The sequence below is a fragment of the Nicotiana tabacum genome, chromosome 12 (genome assembly GCF_000715075.1).
Source record: "Nicotiana tabacum cultivar K326 chromosome 12, ASM71507v2, whole genome shotgun sequence".
Lineage (NCBI taxonomy): Eukaryota > Viridiplantae > Streptophyta > Magnoliopsida > Solanales > Solanaceae > Nicotiana > Nicotiana tabacum.
Window position 1 is genome coordinate 125,941,551 of NC_134091.1, and position 14,073 is coordinate 125,955,623.

The window sequence follows — 14,073 nt, forward strand, 5'->3', positions numbered from 1 at the left end:
ATATATATTCGACTAACATAGTCAAATATATATATATATATTAAAGGAATAAAGTTACCATATATAATTGGCATTATGGTTAAGCCAAGTGGCAAGCTAATAAATGTCAATAGTATATGATAACTTTATTCTATATTTGACTATGTTAGTCAAATACAAATATAATATATATATACTGAATTTGAATTAAAAGATAATTTTGAATTTATAGATAAAGTTTTAAAATTCGAATTTAAATTAAAAATAAAAATTTATCTTTTTTTATCATGTTATCATACTTAATTCGGTTAATGATCATATGCAATCATGTTAGGAACTTTTATTATCTTTTCTTATTATTTAAATACTACTTCGCCTCTGTGTGTGTGTGTTTAATTGTCCATGTTGCGTAATTTTTATATAAATTAAAATTATAATGGAATATAAAGCCCCAAAATATTAGAATTTCTCATATTGTTCAAATAAGGAAAGATTTAATATTTACTGTTGAATTTAAACTTCTAAATATCAGGAAGAGAATTAAATGATTATTTTGTTCAGTGTGAACTCTATTTTAAAGGGGTAAAATAGGCGAACGATATTTCGCTAAGGATTTTCATGCTTTTAATATAGTATAGATATAGATATATATAGATAATATTTTTAGAATAAAATTCACTCCTTCAAAAGGTGCTCCATATCAATTACCTTGGGTCGTTTAATAGAAATCATGATAATCAATCATTTCAAGAAGAGTATTTAAGCAGAAATATGTATTGAAATATATAGTACTCCTTGTCTTGATACTGCTTAAGAACAAGAATATAATCTAAACTCTATATTCCATTTTTATGTACTTCCTATTGAAGAACATAAAAAGTTTTCAACAATATCCAACTCTCACCAACATACTCCACTACACAAGAAAAAAAGGGTCAAATATTCATTTTGTGGGTAAGTTTAATTATGATACATCAATCAAACAAAGTACATGCATTTTCTGTCCCAACTTTGTTACAGTCTTCTAAATTGCAAATCAGGCCTAATTTGTCTCTTTTCTTGATCCACTTCTCTTCTTTACACTCCCAACTTCATGTCCATTTGACCTATAAAATCTTGAAACAGAAAAACCCTGTAATAAATAAGCACTGACCAAAAACAACATAATAAAAGTTTAAGTTATACACACACAAAAAACAGCCCCGTGCACTAAGCTCCCGCTATACGCGGGGTCCGGGTAAGAGCCGGACCACAAGGGTCCATTGTACGCAGTCTTACCCTGCATTTATGCAAGAGGCTGTTTCCACGGCTTAAACCCGTGACCTCCTGGTCACATGACAGCAATTTTACCAGTTACGCCAAGGCTCCCTTTCTTAAGTTATACACACCGTATGTAAAGAATTTTTTACGCTATTAGGTCATTTGTAGAATATCTACAGTTAAGCCTCATTTTCAATCTTGAAAATAAGCAGGTACTTGTTACAACAAGTAAAGATGACCTGATGGTGTAAAAAATACTTACTTTTAACGATGTATGTAACGTAAACTCTATAGTAAAAACCAACAAATATTGTACAATTTTAGTTTTGTTAAAAGAAAATGTGACTATACCAGCTTGTAGGGATAGGAATCAGTGTAATTGATCTGTCAACAGAAGAAAAGTGAGGAGAGCAAGCAAAACTGCAGACAACAAGCCAACTTGGGATTTGAATGCTGCATTTCTTTTGGGAAAATCAGTTGGAAGTGCACATTCTTCACCATTGAAGAATATTTTAGCAGGGAATCCATCTCCTGAAGGAATGTTAATATTTGGTGTATGTTTTTTCAAGAATGAAATCACAGATTGTTGTTTTCCAGGCACTCTTGGATCTTTATCAGGATTAGTTCCATTCACTTCTCCAACTAAATAGTTCAATCCAGGCAAACCTTGCATGAAAATCGTGTCGTTACGTTGAGGTAACTTAGTACCATTGAAAGAGTAAACATTTTCATATCCCTCAGCAATGTTTTTCTTCATTTGAATGGCCGTAAACCAGTCCTCAAACGCGCCGTTTCCCCAGTTAAAGAGAGTTACTCGAGCTGTCCATCCGCTCTTGTAATCACTATCAACATGCCAATTTACGCTCACCCCACAATTATCAGGACAAGGGAGTTTCTTAGGAAATGGACCGAAATGTTTGATCGCGTTCCAGGCTTCCGCCATTTCTTCCCTGTCTTCGAAAGGGACAAGAAGTGCTTGTGGAGGGAGAAGCAATGGCTTTCTATTCGCGTCACATTTAGACGTCTGTTGACAGCCGCAAGCGCAAGTGTTGCAGGGGATAACAGAATCAGCATAATAAGCTGAGAATGAAACACAACATTTGTTTTCTTTTGGCTTTGGACGCGTAATATTGCAAGTAATTTGCCAACTAGCCACAGCAGTAGAAGTCATGCCCGTTCCACTAGGATCAGGGAATCCTGTTGGATCTACTCTAACAGGAGGGCCACATTTATAAGACGGATTAACCGTACCTTCAATTTTCCAATTCTGAGGCGGATACAGGGCGGTTCTGTTCATATCAGGAGGAAGTTTAAAGACTTCAAGCTGAAAAATAGATCTTGCCTTAGTCTCATTCATAGTAGGTGGCAAAAGTGTGCCATTTCTGCAACAATAAGGTAACTTGCCAAGTTTGTCATCATTTTCCTTTTCGGGTGGCAAATCCGAGATGAGTGGCTTCTTTTGACAATTCAGGACAGTTGTGAAGTCGAAATCCTTGTAATATTGTCCCTGAGGCCCGTAAATGCATTCAGAAGGGTCTTTTTTATGAGTGTATGCGCCTTTCATGCTATAAATGAACTCGTTTCGCATCCATTCCCAAGTCAAGTTCCAATGATCAAGACGGCCTAAGGGATTGAGGTTGTCGATGGTGACTTGAGCTTGGTACTTGTTCTCATACGCGGATAGAACGTCGTATGTGAACGAGAGGTCTCCATATTGGCGAGGCATGAACTTGAGAGTAGTATTCTTGGGCTTGAATTTGGGGTCCCTCTTGCAGCAAGCATGCATATAAGTTTCTGCATATTTTGCAAACAGATAAATTAAACACTTTCAGCAGTATGATCTATCCTTTAAATTCTAATACTATAAAGTTTTCTGATCAGATACAAAAGCAGACACATTGTATCAGTCCATGTAGCTTGAATCCTTCAAAAATGTTGCAGCGTCCATGTCTGGTCCTCCAAAAGTGCATTATTTTTGGAAGATCCGACACATACTCGAAGGCATTTTTCGAGGATCCGAGCAAATATTCATCATACTCATGAAGAACAAAATTTTAATGCAGATAGACTTTAAACATAGAAAACAATCAATTATTCATGATAATTCCTTATTAGTTAGAGTCGGCTATATATGCATATTTTATATCCTTGTTGTGAAGAGATATAATAGTTACTTTTATTTTCTTAGTTTCTTTCAAAAAGAACAACAATTTTTTATAGTTGAAAACTGAATAAGATTAAACTTCCTAATCTCTCCATAATTATATGCGGGGGCGGATTCAGGATTTGAATTCTATGGGTTCAACCTTTAAAATATTTAGTATTGAACCTATTATATTTTAAAATTATGGCTTCATATCTACTATTTGTTCTTATTTTAGATAATGTTTATTCATAAATTTATGTTTCGCCTACTCTGGATCCACCCTGATCGCATGCTCTTAAAAAGTAGTCGGCATGTTTAGGCTCGTGTCAAATCAAATATCTGTCATATAAAATTGTGAAAATATATACGTACTGAAGCGCTTAGGAGCAGGACACTTATATCCATCATTAAGAAGCTTAATTGTCTTAGGCATTGGAGTTGCTTTTGGCGAAACACCAAATTGCGTCCCCTTAATCTTCACTTGCGCCGCCATCTGATTAAAATCTCCGGCCGTATCAATCGCCGTCTTCAAATCCGACTGCGGAAAACCTGCCAATACTGTGCCGTTTTTCCCAACTTTGATCGGAAATCCGTCGCCTTCAACCGCTACAGCTCCGTCAGTTGACACTAAAAGCTCGTTATGCTGAAACCCAACGTGAACTTTCCAAGATTTCAGCTCGTAAAGTCCAGTATTAATAACAGTTAACATGGAGTTAAATGCCCATGCTTGTGCTGATACGTTTTTTACGAACGGGTATTCTCTTTCGCGGCTGTCGAATGTATATGAAACGAATATGCCGTCGCAGTTCTCTTGCTCCGGCGGTGGTGCGGCCGGGACAGACGACTCGTCGCCGCCGCCGTAGTCTTGAGCTTTAGATATTTGAATGTTATAACATAACAAGATTAGTGTAAAGCAAGAGATGGCGGCAGCATTTTTCCATGGTATTTTCATTCCTTCACTTCTTACAATCATTTGAAGGAATTAATAATGTTTTTTGTTTTTTTAAAAGGAAATGGACAATGTTGGTTGTTTTTGTTTTTTGATTTTGTTGTTGTTCTTGTTTTGTTAAGATGTATCTTTGTTCAAATTTTTGGCTTTCATGCAAAGAAAGCAGAGGAGGAGGAGGGAGGCGGCAGAGGGAGAGGAAGGACGATTTGTTGATGCCGCGTGAAAACGCACACGGCAATCATCAATCAGAACGTCTCAATTCCAAATTAGTTAATTAATGCCAATTACCAAAAAAAATGAACGACGTAGGAGTAAGAGAAACCATGCATCAGACAGTTAAAACTGCCTTGTAGTAATAATAGACAGAAAATTGTAAGACTTATTCAACTTCAATGCTATTCCTCTAGTTTTCCCCGATTTTTACGGACGGGACACAGGATTCTAACATTTACTATGTTTGCTAAATGAACCTTTCTAGATGGTTAAAAAAGCAGATATTACAAAAAAAAAATCTTTTTTCTGCTTTTTAACATTTTTAGGACCATAGGGAAAAAAGAAAAAGAAAAAAAAAAGAATAATGTGGCATGGAACATTTCTTTAACATCTTACTCCGTTTCAATTTATGTGAACTCATTTGACTGGGTACGGAGTTTAAGAAAAAAGGAAAGACTTTTGAACTTGTGCTGTAAAATGAGGTACATGTATTTTATTTGGCTATAAATCATTGCATAAAAGTAAATTATTTCCAAATATGAAAATAAGTCATTCTTTTTGGCACGGACTAAAAAAAAATGTCCACACAAATTAAAACAGAGGGAGTAATAATTAACTTCTTGTTTACATGGAGGAGTTAGATTGCAAATTTTAGCTTAATTGACATGGCAAATTGTCTATTTCAATGACGGTGGTCGGATGGAAAGAGGAACATAAAATTGGAAATTACTTTTTGAGTTATATTTATTTTTAAAAACACTAATATTGTTATTTAAGGGGCTCAAGCAAGAGAAAAATACTACCCCTAGCAACTTTCAACCCCTCTTTCGTCCAATGCTTTCATAAACATGCACAAAGAGTCTGAACCATTACAGGATCTACACTTCCAAAGTTACAGCATAAGAAGTTCAGTGGTTTTCTTTGGTTTCCTTCGACTTAACCATCCGATATTTGACACTGACTTACCCGATTAATCCGGATTCACGCCAGATAGGCTCACTAAGGTGTAAAAGCAAACTTCTAGTTAAAGCTGGAGGAATCCCAATCATCTCACCACACCCCTTAGTAGGTTCGGTGGTCTTTAACTCAGTAGAGTTGATATAATTCTGTAACAACTCGAACATGCATTTCCAATTTCCTTTTTCTAAAGTTTCTGGAGTTCGAATTAAAACTCATCATATCCAAAGAAATCTACACTATATAAGAGCGGACATTTCCTCATTTCAAGCCCGGTTCTTGAAAACCACTATTATTTGTCAATACCCAACCAGAAACCATAAATTCAATAAACTCTAAATGTATCAGCAAAATAAGAACTCTTCATGTAATGCCTTTGGTTTCTACATTAGTCTAATTGGACAAAATACAGATGAATTAGTCCTGCTGCCTATAAGAGTTATGAGTAAACCTTCAACATGGTATTGACAGCTAAGAGGATTTTCAGGCAAGGCTAATCTACCTGATAAATCAGTAAGAGAGACACAAGCTGCCTCAGAAAGTAAGCGAGAAAACAACACCGGGTCTCTAAAATTGTAGACATAGTTCCAAGACATGTTTGATTTGCTACTATAGGACAAATTGTTCTTCAAAACTTAGCCAGCCTGGGAGGAAATTGCCAAAGAAGTCCTTTTAGTAAACTAATTATCTACTTATATACATCCATAGGAGTAGCCACAGCAATATACTCGCAAACAGGAGGAGGTTATACCCCGCCAATGACAGCTTTCTGAGCAGCAAATTTTCAGGAAGTGTCTTGGAATCCTCAAGTTCGGAATTTCATAACCACCATTTACCTGGAATTGAAGAGACAGAAAAGGGAGAAAGGAAGGAGAAAGATATGTATCTAAATTAGGGTAAAGCATATCAATTTTTTCACATTAGACTTCCATAGAATTACACGTACAAGTTCATGAAGACGTACTCGCATTAAGATCAGGCAACAGTGGCCTCCTCGATGCTGCCTATATCCTCAACCAACTCTACTTTTGGTTCCAAGTCAATGAATTGATTAGACTTGCTAGCTAGGTGTGAGATACTGACCCTACCTTCACGTCTAATATAGTCAGCTACAGCTTTCATTTCTTCTAGTGAAATGTATATGTATTTCCCTCTATCATCCATGACACCAGAGAGTCTCCCTGATGAAATCACATCAAAATGTTTGGTTGTTTAGGAACAAGAATTCATGGCTTCTTGAAAGCACAAAATCTAACCAAAATTTTAAGAAATAAAAAGGAGAATACCCATTTCTTCCAGAGAGTTGATCCGATTGATACACTCCTGCATAAAAAAGTAAGCAGTAATGGGCAGTAAAAGGGAAATTCAAGAAATGCATATAGCTAAAATGAAAACATTATATATCCCTATTTATGTTAGGAAGATGAGCAACTTTACTCTACAACTTCACTAAGCAAAAGAAGATCACATAACCTAGCTTCCTTGGATCTTCCTTTTTAGAGGACCAAACTGACAAGCACTATTCTTCACAGGGAAAAAAAAGGCGATATGGTGACCAACACCCAGAAATTGGTATAATGACAAAGGTGTTTACCTGAGTCCTTAACTTGAATTCTGCAGCAAGATCTTCCAATGGCACACATTTGTGTTTCTGCGACAGTAAATAAGAAGATTTGATGTACTCATGTCAATGATTTTCACCAAACTGCAAATTATGTGTCTTGAAACTGGTTTCAGATACATGCTATAGCCATACATTGAAATACAAGCTTAAGTTGTGTTGCACGGACTCTCCAAAATGCTGCCGCACTCGTGTCGGATCCTCTAAAAATACACTACTTTCGGAGGATCCGACACGTACCCGGACACATTTTCGGAGAGTCCGAGCAACATAAAGCTTAAGTAGTCTGCGTAGTGTCAAAAGATTCTAGTGCAAAATAGAGAAAAACTTACTTATCAAGAAAGAAAAGATCCCACCACATCCAAAAGGCAAAAGAAAAAGAAGAGGAAAAATGCAGATATAGTATATGAATCTTTGGTTAGTCATTGGTCAACTGGCATGAATAAAATTACCTTAATGTATTCCACAAAATCAAAAAGCAGACCCTGGCTTCCATCCTGTATTTCATTTTCAGTTGTTCCTTCAGCATCAACTGAAATTTCGCCTCTCCATTTTTCAAACTCCAATGCAGCAGCTTCTTCTTCTTTGGCCTGTCGAGCCTTAGCTTCTTCTTCCTACACAGATTATCCCAGTTTTCTCAAAAGAGTCCTGCAACACATCAAGTGATTCCACAAACACATACTCACCAGTGCACGCTCTTTAGCTTCACGCTCCTCCTCCTTCCTCCTCCTGATGTCATCATAGCGACTTTGCTTTGTCTGTTTCGATTCCCGAGAAGCTTCTTCAGCCTATATAGTCAATGAGAAGAATCATAACCAATACTGATTTTCAATTTCTAAAAATTGCATGAGGCAATAGAAATGCACATTTCTCAGAAGAAACCAGTGTTGTTTCAACAGCTTTATTCAGTTCCGAGTTTAAAAGACTAGCCATGTGCAGTATAACTTAAGATGGTATTCATGACTCTTGGAGGGGGGTTTAATTCTAAGGTGACACACTGCAAAATGTGTTAACCCATGCCATTCTTCTGCTTTTCATCAGCAAGATGTGATTTCACCAACCATTAGGTGAAAGGCAAGCAACCAGGTGCAGACTGAACTTTTAACCATCACATAAATTGAATGAGACCAAAGAGATTCAGTTCCATTTATCAATTAAGTATACTACTGTTCCATTTCCATCTTTTTTCAAACATTTAGAATTTCTAACTATTCTTCATAGTTGCATCCAGGACCTGCCTAAATTGAGTTCATAAAATGCTTTATGTTATGTTGGAAAACCTTGCACTCTTTCTTTTTCTCTTTAATAACTGAGAAATCCTCGAGGATCAGTGGCGCACAATTCGAGTTAAAACCATGCAAGATAACAACCCCCCCCCCCCCAAAAAAAAAAAACCGTTCTCCACTTTACCTGCCTTTTGTCTGTGTAATACGCCTAATCCACACATCACTTGTTGCGCTCTTACTACTAGACCAAAGCCCTAGGAGAAAACCTAACACTCTTTCTTTTCTATCATTTTGAGATGAAGGGTTTATTTTCGGTTTTACTTATCGATTCAGGCTGAATCCTGAAGGTTAAGGGTTTATTTTCGGTTTTACTTATCGATTCAGGCTGAATCCTGAAGGTAGTTAGTAACAACCGATCAAGATGCTATAATTGCCTAAAGATGTTCAGCATACAATGTTGTAGTTAGCAGTATTTATAACAAAAAAGGACGCAAAGAACTCATATCCTATGCAAACCAGCATTCCTAGTTCTCTTTAACCAAGGAACTAGCCAAAACCAAAAGAGAATTCTGAAATTAATTTTGCATTATTAAAAACAAAAGGTCCTCCAACAATCAGGGGACAAACACCTAATAATTGACAAACTAAAGAGGAAACAAGAATAAGAAACTAAATCCTAATATAATTTCAGAATCAATAAATCGCTTGTTCCTTCATTGCTCAGTTTCAGCAGACATTAACATGTTTTTATCACTTTTTGGACTGCATTGGTCTATGCCATGCAATGTCAGAGAGGCCTTTGTGAGCTGGAGCTCATAGAAAGTTGGGAAGTCCATCAAAAGGATCTGGACTTTCATTCTTGCTTGTATTTTGTGGTACATATGGGCAGAATGGAATAAAAGATGCTTTGATGGCATTTCAACTGCCAACCATACACTCACGGCCAGATGTTTGGTTAATCTTTTTTGTTGGGTTAACCAAACCCCTGTATTTAGTCTTGACATGGAATTTATCAGCTCCTTAGCTCTATGATAGGGTTTTTTGTCATTTTTGGGCTGATAACTTCTCTCTTATGTAATCTATGCATCTTCTTGATGCTTTTGTTAATAATATTCCACTTACTGCAGTAAAAAAAAATCCTAATATAACTAGATTGCTTTGCAGACCTATTATAGCAAAATAGGGTGCTAGATGAACATTACTTTTTTACCTCCTCTATTCCCATGTGAACTCTCCTTGGGTCGACAAAAATTTGTCCCAAGTTTTGGCCTCCCATGATTATTAGGTGTCTATATAATTTATTCCGGCCTCAATTAAGAAAATAAACTAGAGAAAAACTAAAGGTTTGATAAGCATAGAAATGTCATTAAACACTTGTATGCTCATACTATACATTGCTGACATATTTCTGATAATAGCTAATCCCATCGTTTGGACATTTTTCTATCCTATGCTTGATATATGTTGCAATAATTACAATCAGTACACCCCCTCTCAAAGGGGAGCATACGAATCACAAGCATCAAGCTTGTTACTAACAAATTGTACTTGTTAAGATTATGAGAATTTTGCTATGTAATAAAGTTCAGAACGATTAACTTTTGCAAGGATGTAGGCAAATGCTTAAAAGTTTGAGGTACCTGTCTTTGTGCTTCCCGCTCTTGACGTTTCTTTTCCTTTTTCTTTGATGATTTTGCAGTATAATATCCATCTCCAGCAGCTTCATCATCACTGTCATCACCCAGATCTGCAGATATTTGAAAATTAAAAAAAAATAAATAAATAAACATGAATCAGTCACCAAGTAGCATCAACTTGACCAAGTGCACCTAAAGCATGGGCGCAGCAGTTAGGAGACAATAATCAGGAAGAACTAGGCCACCTAAAGGTCATTAAGATAAATACATCTTAGTAACAAGGAAAAGTAACAATAATCATGTCCTTGTCCACGAATGGTAGCCCTTTACTTCTCGTTCGACTCATTAATTTACATATGAAGTTACCACAATGGGGATGAACATAAGGCAACAAACTTATAGCCAATCCAATAAGCCGCAGCTATTTAGGCTCATGTTCAATGAATGGAAGTGACTCCTCCTGTAGTCTTATCTTGCATTCTACTTTGAAAAAGGGGCTCAAAGGTGAGAAACAGTTGCCTATTTCTTTTTACCTTTCAACTTGAAAGTTGAAACCATATGAACATGATAATTACTAGAAAAACATCACATAAAAAAATGATACTTTATCTTTAGATTTTAAAAATATAAACAAGCTAAACAGATATGGAAAAAATATATAAATAGACATTACCAGAAGAAAATTAATCAAACGGTTCCTATAAAGCAAGAGATCTAGCAGAATACCATCTATAGTGGCTGCAGCCGAAGATGTGCTAGCAGCTGAAGAAGCTGGTCTTCGACGCATTCGACGCGTAGCAGTGGCTCTTATTACAGCTTCCCTCTGCTCAACCTGATATTTAGCCAGTAATGATTTCAGTTCTTGCTAAATTTGCAGCATGTGTTAATTTCTTATTTCTCTAAATTCGATGACGCTTGAACAACACCGAGGCACCTTTTACAAGTCCCTCATGTAGTGTCACCTTAATGAGTGTATTATGCTGACATCTAAATGTCTATTAGTCCCTCCGTCCCGATTTATATGACACTTTCCCCATTTCAGGATATCCCAATTCCCAAGATGTTCAACATAATTCCATCTCTTTACGACTTTCACACTTTCAAGAATTCAAAAACTGTTTATATTTTATACAACAACATACCCAGTATTATCCCACATTGTGGGGTCTGGGGAGGGCAGTGTGTAAGCAGACCTTACCTCTACCTTTTGAGGTGTTCAAATTTTATACATGATGTGATATTTTGTTTATCAAACTAACTTATAACCATTAATCTAATTGTTTCTCCCACTGTCATCAATATATTCATTTAACATCTTAAACTCATATCCAGTCAAATATTTTTATATGAAATGGGACAAGGACAATTGATTATCTGCTTATACCAAAATTTTAGTCCTAAGATCAGTTCATAATATTCTCAAACCCTGACAACAGTGTCATACCCACCCGCAGATCACGCTTTAGTTAGGAAGGTCAAAGAATCAATCCCCTCTCCCCGTCACTTTGTACCAGAGAACTTACAAGTATAATCCTCTTAATCCCCAAGTTTGTAACAGAAGACAAGAAGCAAGAAAATAGCGACCAAAAGGAAAAGCAAGTCAACCTGAGCTTCATCTTCATGTTCTCCCGAAGACTCAGAATTTTGGCGGCGCTTCCACAGATAAAGCGGAACTAATGCTAGAACCAGAAGCATCGACAGAATCGCCACCAACATGTCCTCCATTTTTCAATACTTAGTGCAGTATCCTGTCTATTAATGCAATACACAAGGCATGATAAGTGAGCTACGAGAAAAAACATGTTCTCCATTATGAGTTTAAGTTTGCACTGAAATCAAATCAAACTTACAACGAAGACTAAAAATTAGATTTCAATCTATTTACGCAGAGGAAAAGTACTGCAACCGAATTACAGTCGTATTCGACACATTAACGTGATTAACAATGGGATTAGGGTTTATGTAGTAAGAGCAATGGAAAAGGGGAGAAGGAGAGAGAGAGAGAGAGAGAGAGAGAGAGAGAGAGAGAGAGAGAGAGAGAGAGAGAGAGAGAGAGAGAGAGAGAGAGAGAGAGAGAGAGAGAGAGAGAGAGAGAGAGAGAGAGAGAGGAGGATGAGGAGGAGAGGGAACCTACCTGAGAATGGGATCGCCGGCGGTCACCGGAGAAAGAGACGGAAAAAAGCAATTCTGGAGACGATCGTCAGACGGTGGATGAACCGAAATGATGAATAAGATCTCGGGTCCAATTTGAAGTTCATTTTTTATCAGAATGTGGTGGCTCTCCTTTATATTTTTAATCGCTCTCAAAAATAATATTAGACAAAATATATTTTTTTTATATATAAGTATTATTATACACATATAATATATATTTTATACAACTTTTGCTAACAAATATAATTAGATTTGACTGCCAAACAATTTTGTATTTTACCCCTCTTTTTTCTAAAGGTCATTCTTGGGAAATTACATTTGTTTTTACATAATTTAATCCCCACGCCTGTTAATATATAATTCTTATTTCACATTCTATCCAGCATAAAAAAAAATCCATAACGTAATACATATACTGTATTTGTTAACATCGTCAACCAACGTTGCATTAGTTATGACTTATGCGGCATTTCTTTTTCTCCTTTAACAACAAATCAAGCACTTTATTATCTTATGCGAGATTTATGATATTTTCAGTACCACAACCAAATGACCCCTTAAGCTATATATCTTCACAATGTAAAGAATGTTTTCTTATTTTATTTTTAATTATTTTTTACTTATAATCTTGTCAACATTATTAATTTATTCGTGCCGTATGTTCCTTTTTAAGTATTTATAGTTAGACTTTAGGTAATCTAACAGTAAATTGAATGAAAGACTTCAAGAGAAAGCATCTTTGAGAATGGATGTAAGCAGGGTCGGAGCTATAGGCGGGTTCGGGCGAATTCAGAGATTTTTTCCGGATCCTGTATTTGTGCTGAAATATTTTTATTAACTATATAGATAAATTACGCTGAACCCAGTAACAAATAGGGTTTGGTTCAGTGGCAAAGGTTTTGGGTTCCAGGGAAAATGCATGGGTTCGACTCCCTTTGAAAGCAGCGCGTTTTTCTGTTACTTTTTCTTTAAAAAACAAAAACCTAAACTAAGAATTAAAACAAAGAAAATTCCAAAAGTCAAAAAGAAACATTTAAGTTCCAAACTTTCGTTTTTTTTACTTTTTCTTTGAAAATCTAACTAACTAAGAAATAAAAACTAGTTTTAGGTCACAATCTTATCTTAAAATTTAGAATTCATACACTTTAAATCTTAACTTCGTCTCTGAATTCAAGTGTACCTTCCGAGAAATCCAATAAATGTAGGATGATACAAAATAATTTAGAATGACCCTTATGTGCAAGAATGATACACACAAATCGAGAAATACTCTATATTTTTAAAATAAAACATCTAGAAAAAACGTGTGGACGTAAATATGATACATACAAAACGAAAACGAACAACAGAATTCGATTCTTTCTCTCCTTATGGTCAAATGTCACTTAGCTCGTAGTACGTACAAAAATCATTCACCATTTGCCTCGCTAGGACATGCTGCATTAAGGTGACAAATTTACTTTAATAGTTTGTTTGGCCTTCTAAAATCTGCTTCTTTTGAGAAGTATTTTTTTTAAAAATACTTTTCAAAAAAGTATTTTTTGTGAGAATCATTTTGTATTTGACTATTTAATTTAAAAATATTTTTTAAGCAATAATTAGTGTTTGACCAAACTTTTAAAAATTATTCTAAGTATATTTTTTTCAAAATTATTTCTCAAAAATATATTTTTGAAGAAAAGCTACATTTTTCTGCTTCTCAAAATTTGTTTCTGTTCCTCCTCAAAATCACTTTTTTTTTCTTCTAAAAACTTGGCCAAACACCTCAATTTTTTGCCAAAAACACTTTTGGGGATAAAAAAAAGAATTTTAGCCCAAAAAAAAACTTGGCCAGACAGGTTATCAATTTTACATCTGACAAGATCAAACTAAAGTGTGATTGATGTAGTAAGTGCAGTATTAATCATAACACAATGAATCGTCTGTTGTTT

At 35.6% G+C, this 14,073-nt stretch overlaps 2 protein-coding genes across 9 annotated transcripts; both read right to left on the reverse strand.

The window, feature by feature from the left end:
* Positions 1-737: 737 nt before the first annotated feature.
* Positions 738-4,623, reverse strand: LOC107829370 (COBRA-like protein 10). Of its 2 annotated transcripts, none has more exons than XM_016656836.2 (3): positions 3,758-4,623; positions 1,591-3,033; positions 738-1,085 (listed from the first exon to the last, which is right to left on the reverse strand). In XM_016656836.2, the coding sequence occupies exons 1-2, from the start codon at positions 4,356-4,358 to the stop codon at positions 1,610-1,612; spliced, it is 2,025 nt and encodes a 674-aa protein (XP_016512322.1). In that variant the 5' UTR covers positions 4,359-4,623; the 3' UTR covers positions 738-1,085; positions 1,591-1,609. The 2 variants fall into 2 exon arrangements, with proteins under 2 accessions (XP_016512322.1, XP_016512321.1); XM_016656835.2 differs by having other exon boundaries at positions 738-1,094; positions 3,758-4,621.
* Positions 4,624-5,846: 1,223 nt separating this feature from the next.
* On the reverse strand, positions 5,847-12,260 carry LOC107829371 (DDRGK domain-containing protein 1). 7 transcript variants are annotated; one of them, XR_001657902.2, is made up of 11 exons: positions 12,123-12,260; positions 11,594-11,740; positions 10,715-10,820; positions 9,992-10,098; positions 7,812-7,913; positions 7,578-7,739; positions 7,099-7,155; positions 6,791-6,827; positions 6,469-6,685; positions 6,256-6,340; positions 5,847-6,148 (listed from the first exon to the last, which is right to left on the reverse strand). XR_001657902.2 is itself a non-coding variant. In XM_016656839.2 (10 exons), exons 2-9 carry the CDS (start codon positions 11,711-11,713, stop codon positions 6,480-6,482), a joined length of 897 nt encoding a protein of 298 aa, XP_016512325.1. In that variant the 5' UTR covers positions 11,714-11,740; positions 12,123-12,260; the 3' UTR covers positions 5,847-6,340; positions 6,469-6,479. The 7 variants fall into 7 exon arrangements, 3 of the variants coding, with proteins under 3 accessions (XP_016512325.1, XP_016512323.1, XP_016512326.1); XR_012697490.1 differs by having other exon boundaries at positions 6,256-6,390; XR_001657903.2 differs by having other exon boundaries at positions 6,451-6,685.
* Positions 12,261-14,073: the final 1,813 nt, after the last annotated feature.

Coding starts and splice junctions, on each gene's coding strand:
- LOC107829370 (XM_016656836.2), bottom strand. CDS start 4,358: ATGATTGTAAGAAGTGAAGGAATGAAAATACCATGGAAAAATGCTGCC. Junction 3,034..3,757: donor TCCTGCTCCTAAGCGCTTCA/GTACGTATATAT, acceptor CAAAATATGCAG/AAACTTATATGCATGCTTGC.
- LOC107829371 (XM_016656839.2), bottom strand. CDS start 11,713: ATGGAGGACATGTTGGTGGCGATTCTGTCGATGCTTCTGGTTCTAGCA. Junction 6,828..7,098: donor AATTCAAGTTAAGGACTCAG/GTAAACACCTTT, acceptor TTTTTTATGCAG/GAGTGTATCAATCGGATCAA. Junction 6,686..6,790: donor CAACTCTCTGGAAGAAATGG/GTATTCTCCTTT, acceptor TGATTTCATCAG/GGAGACTCTCTGGTGTCATG.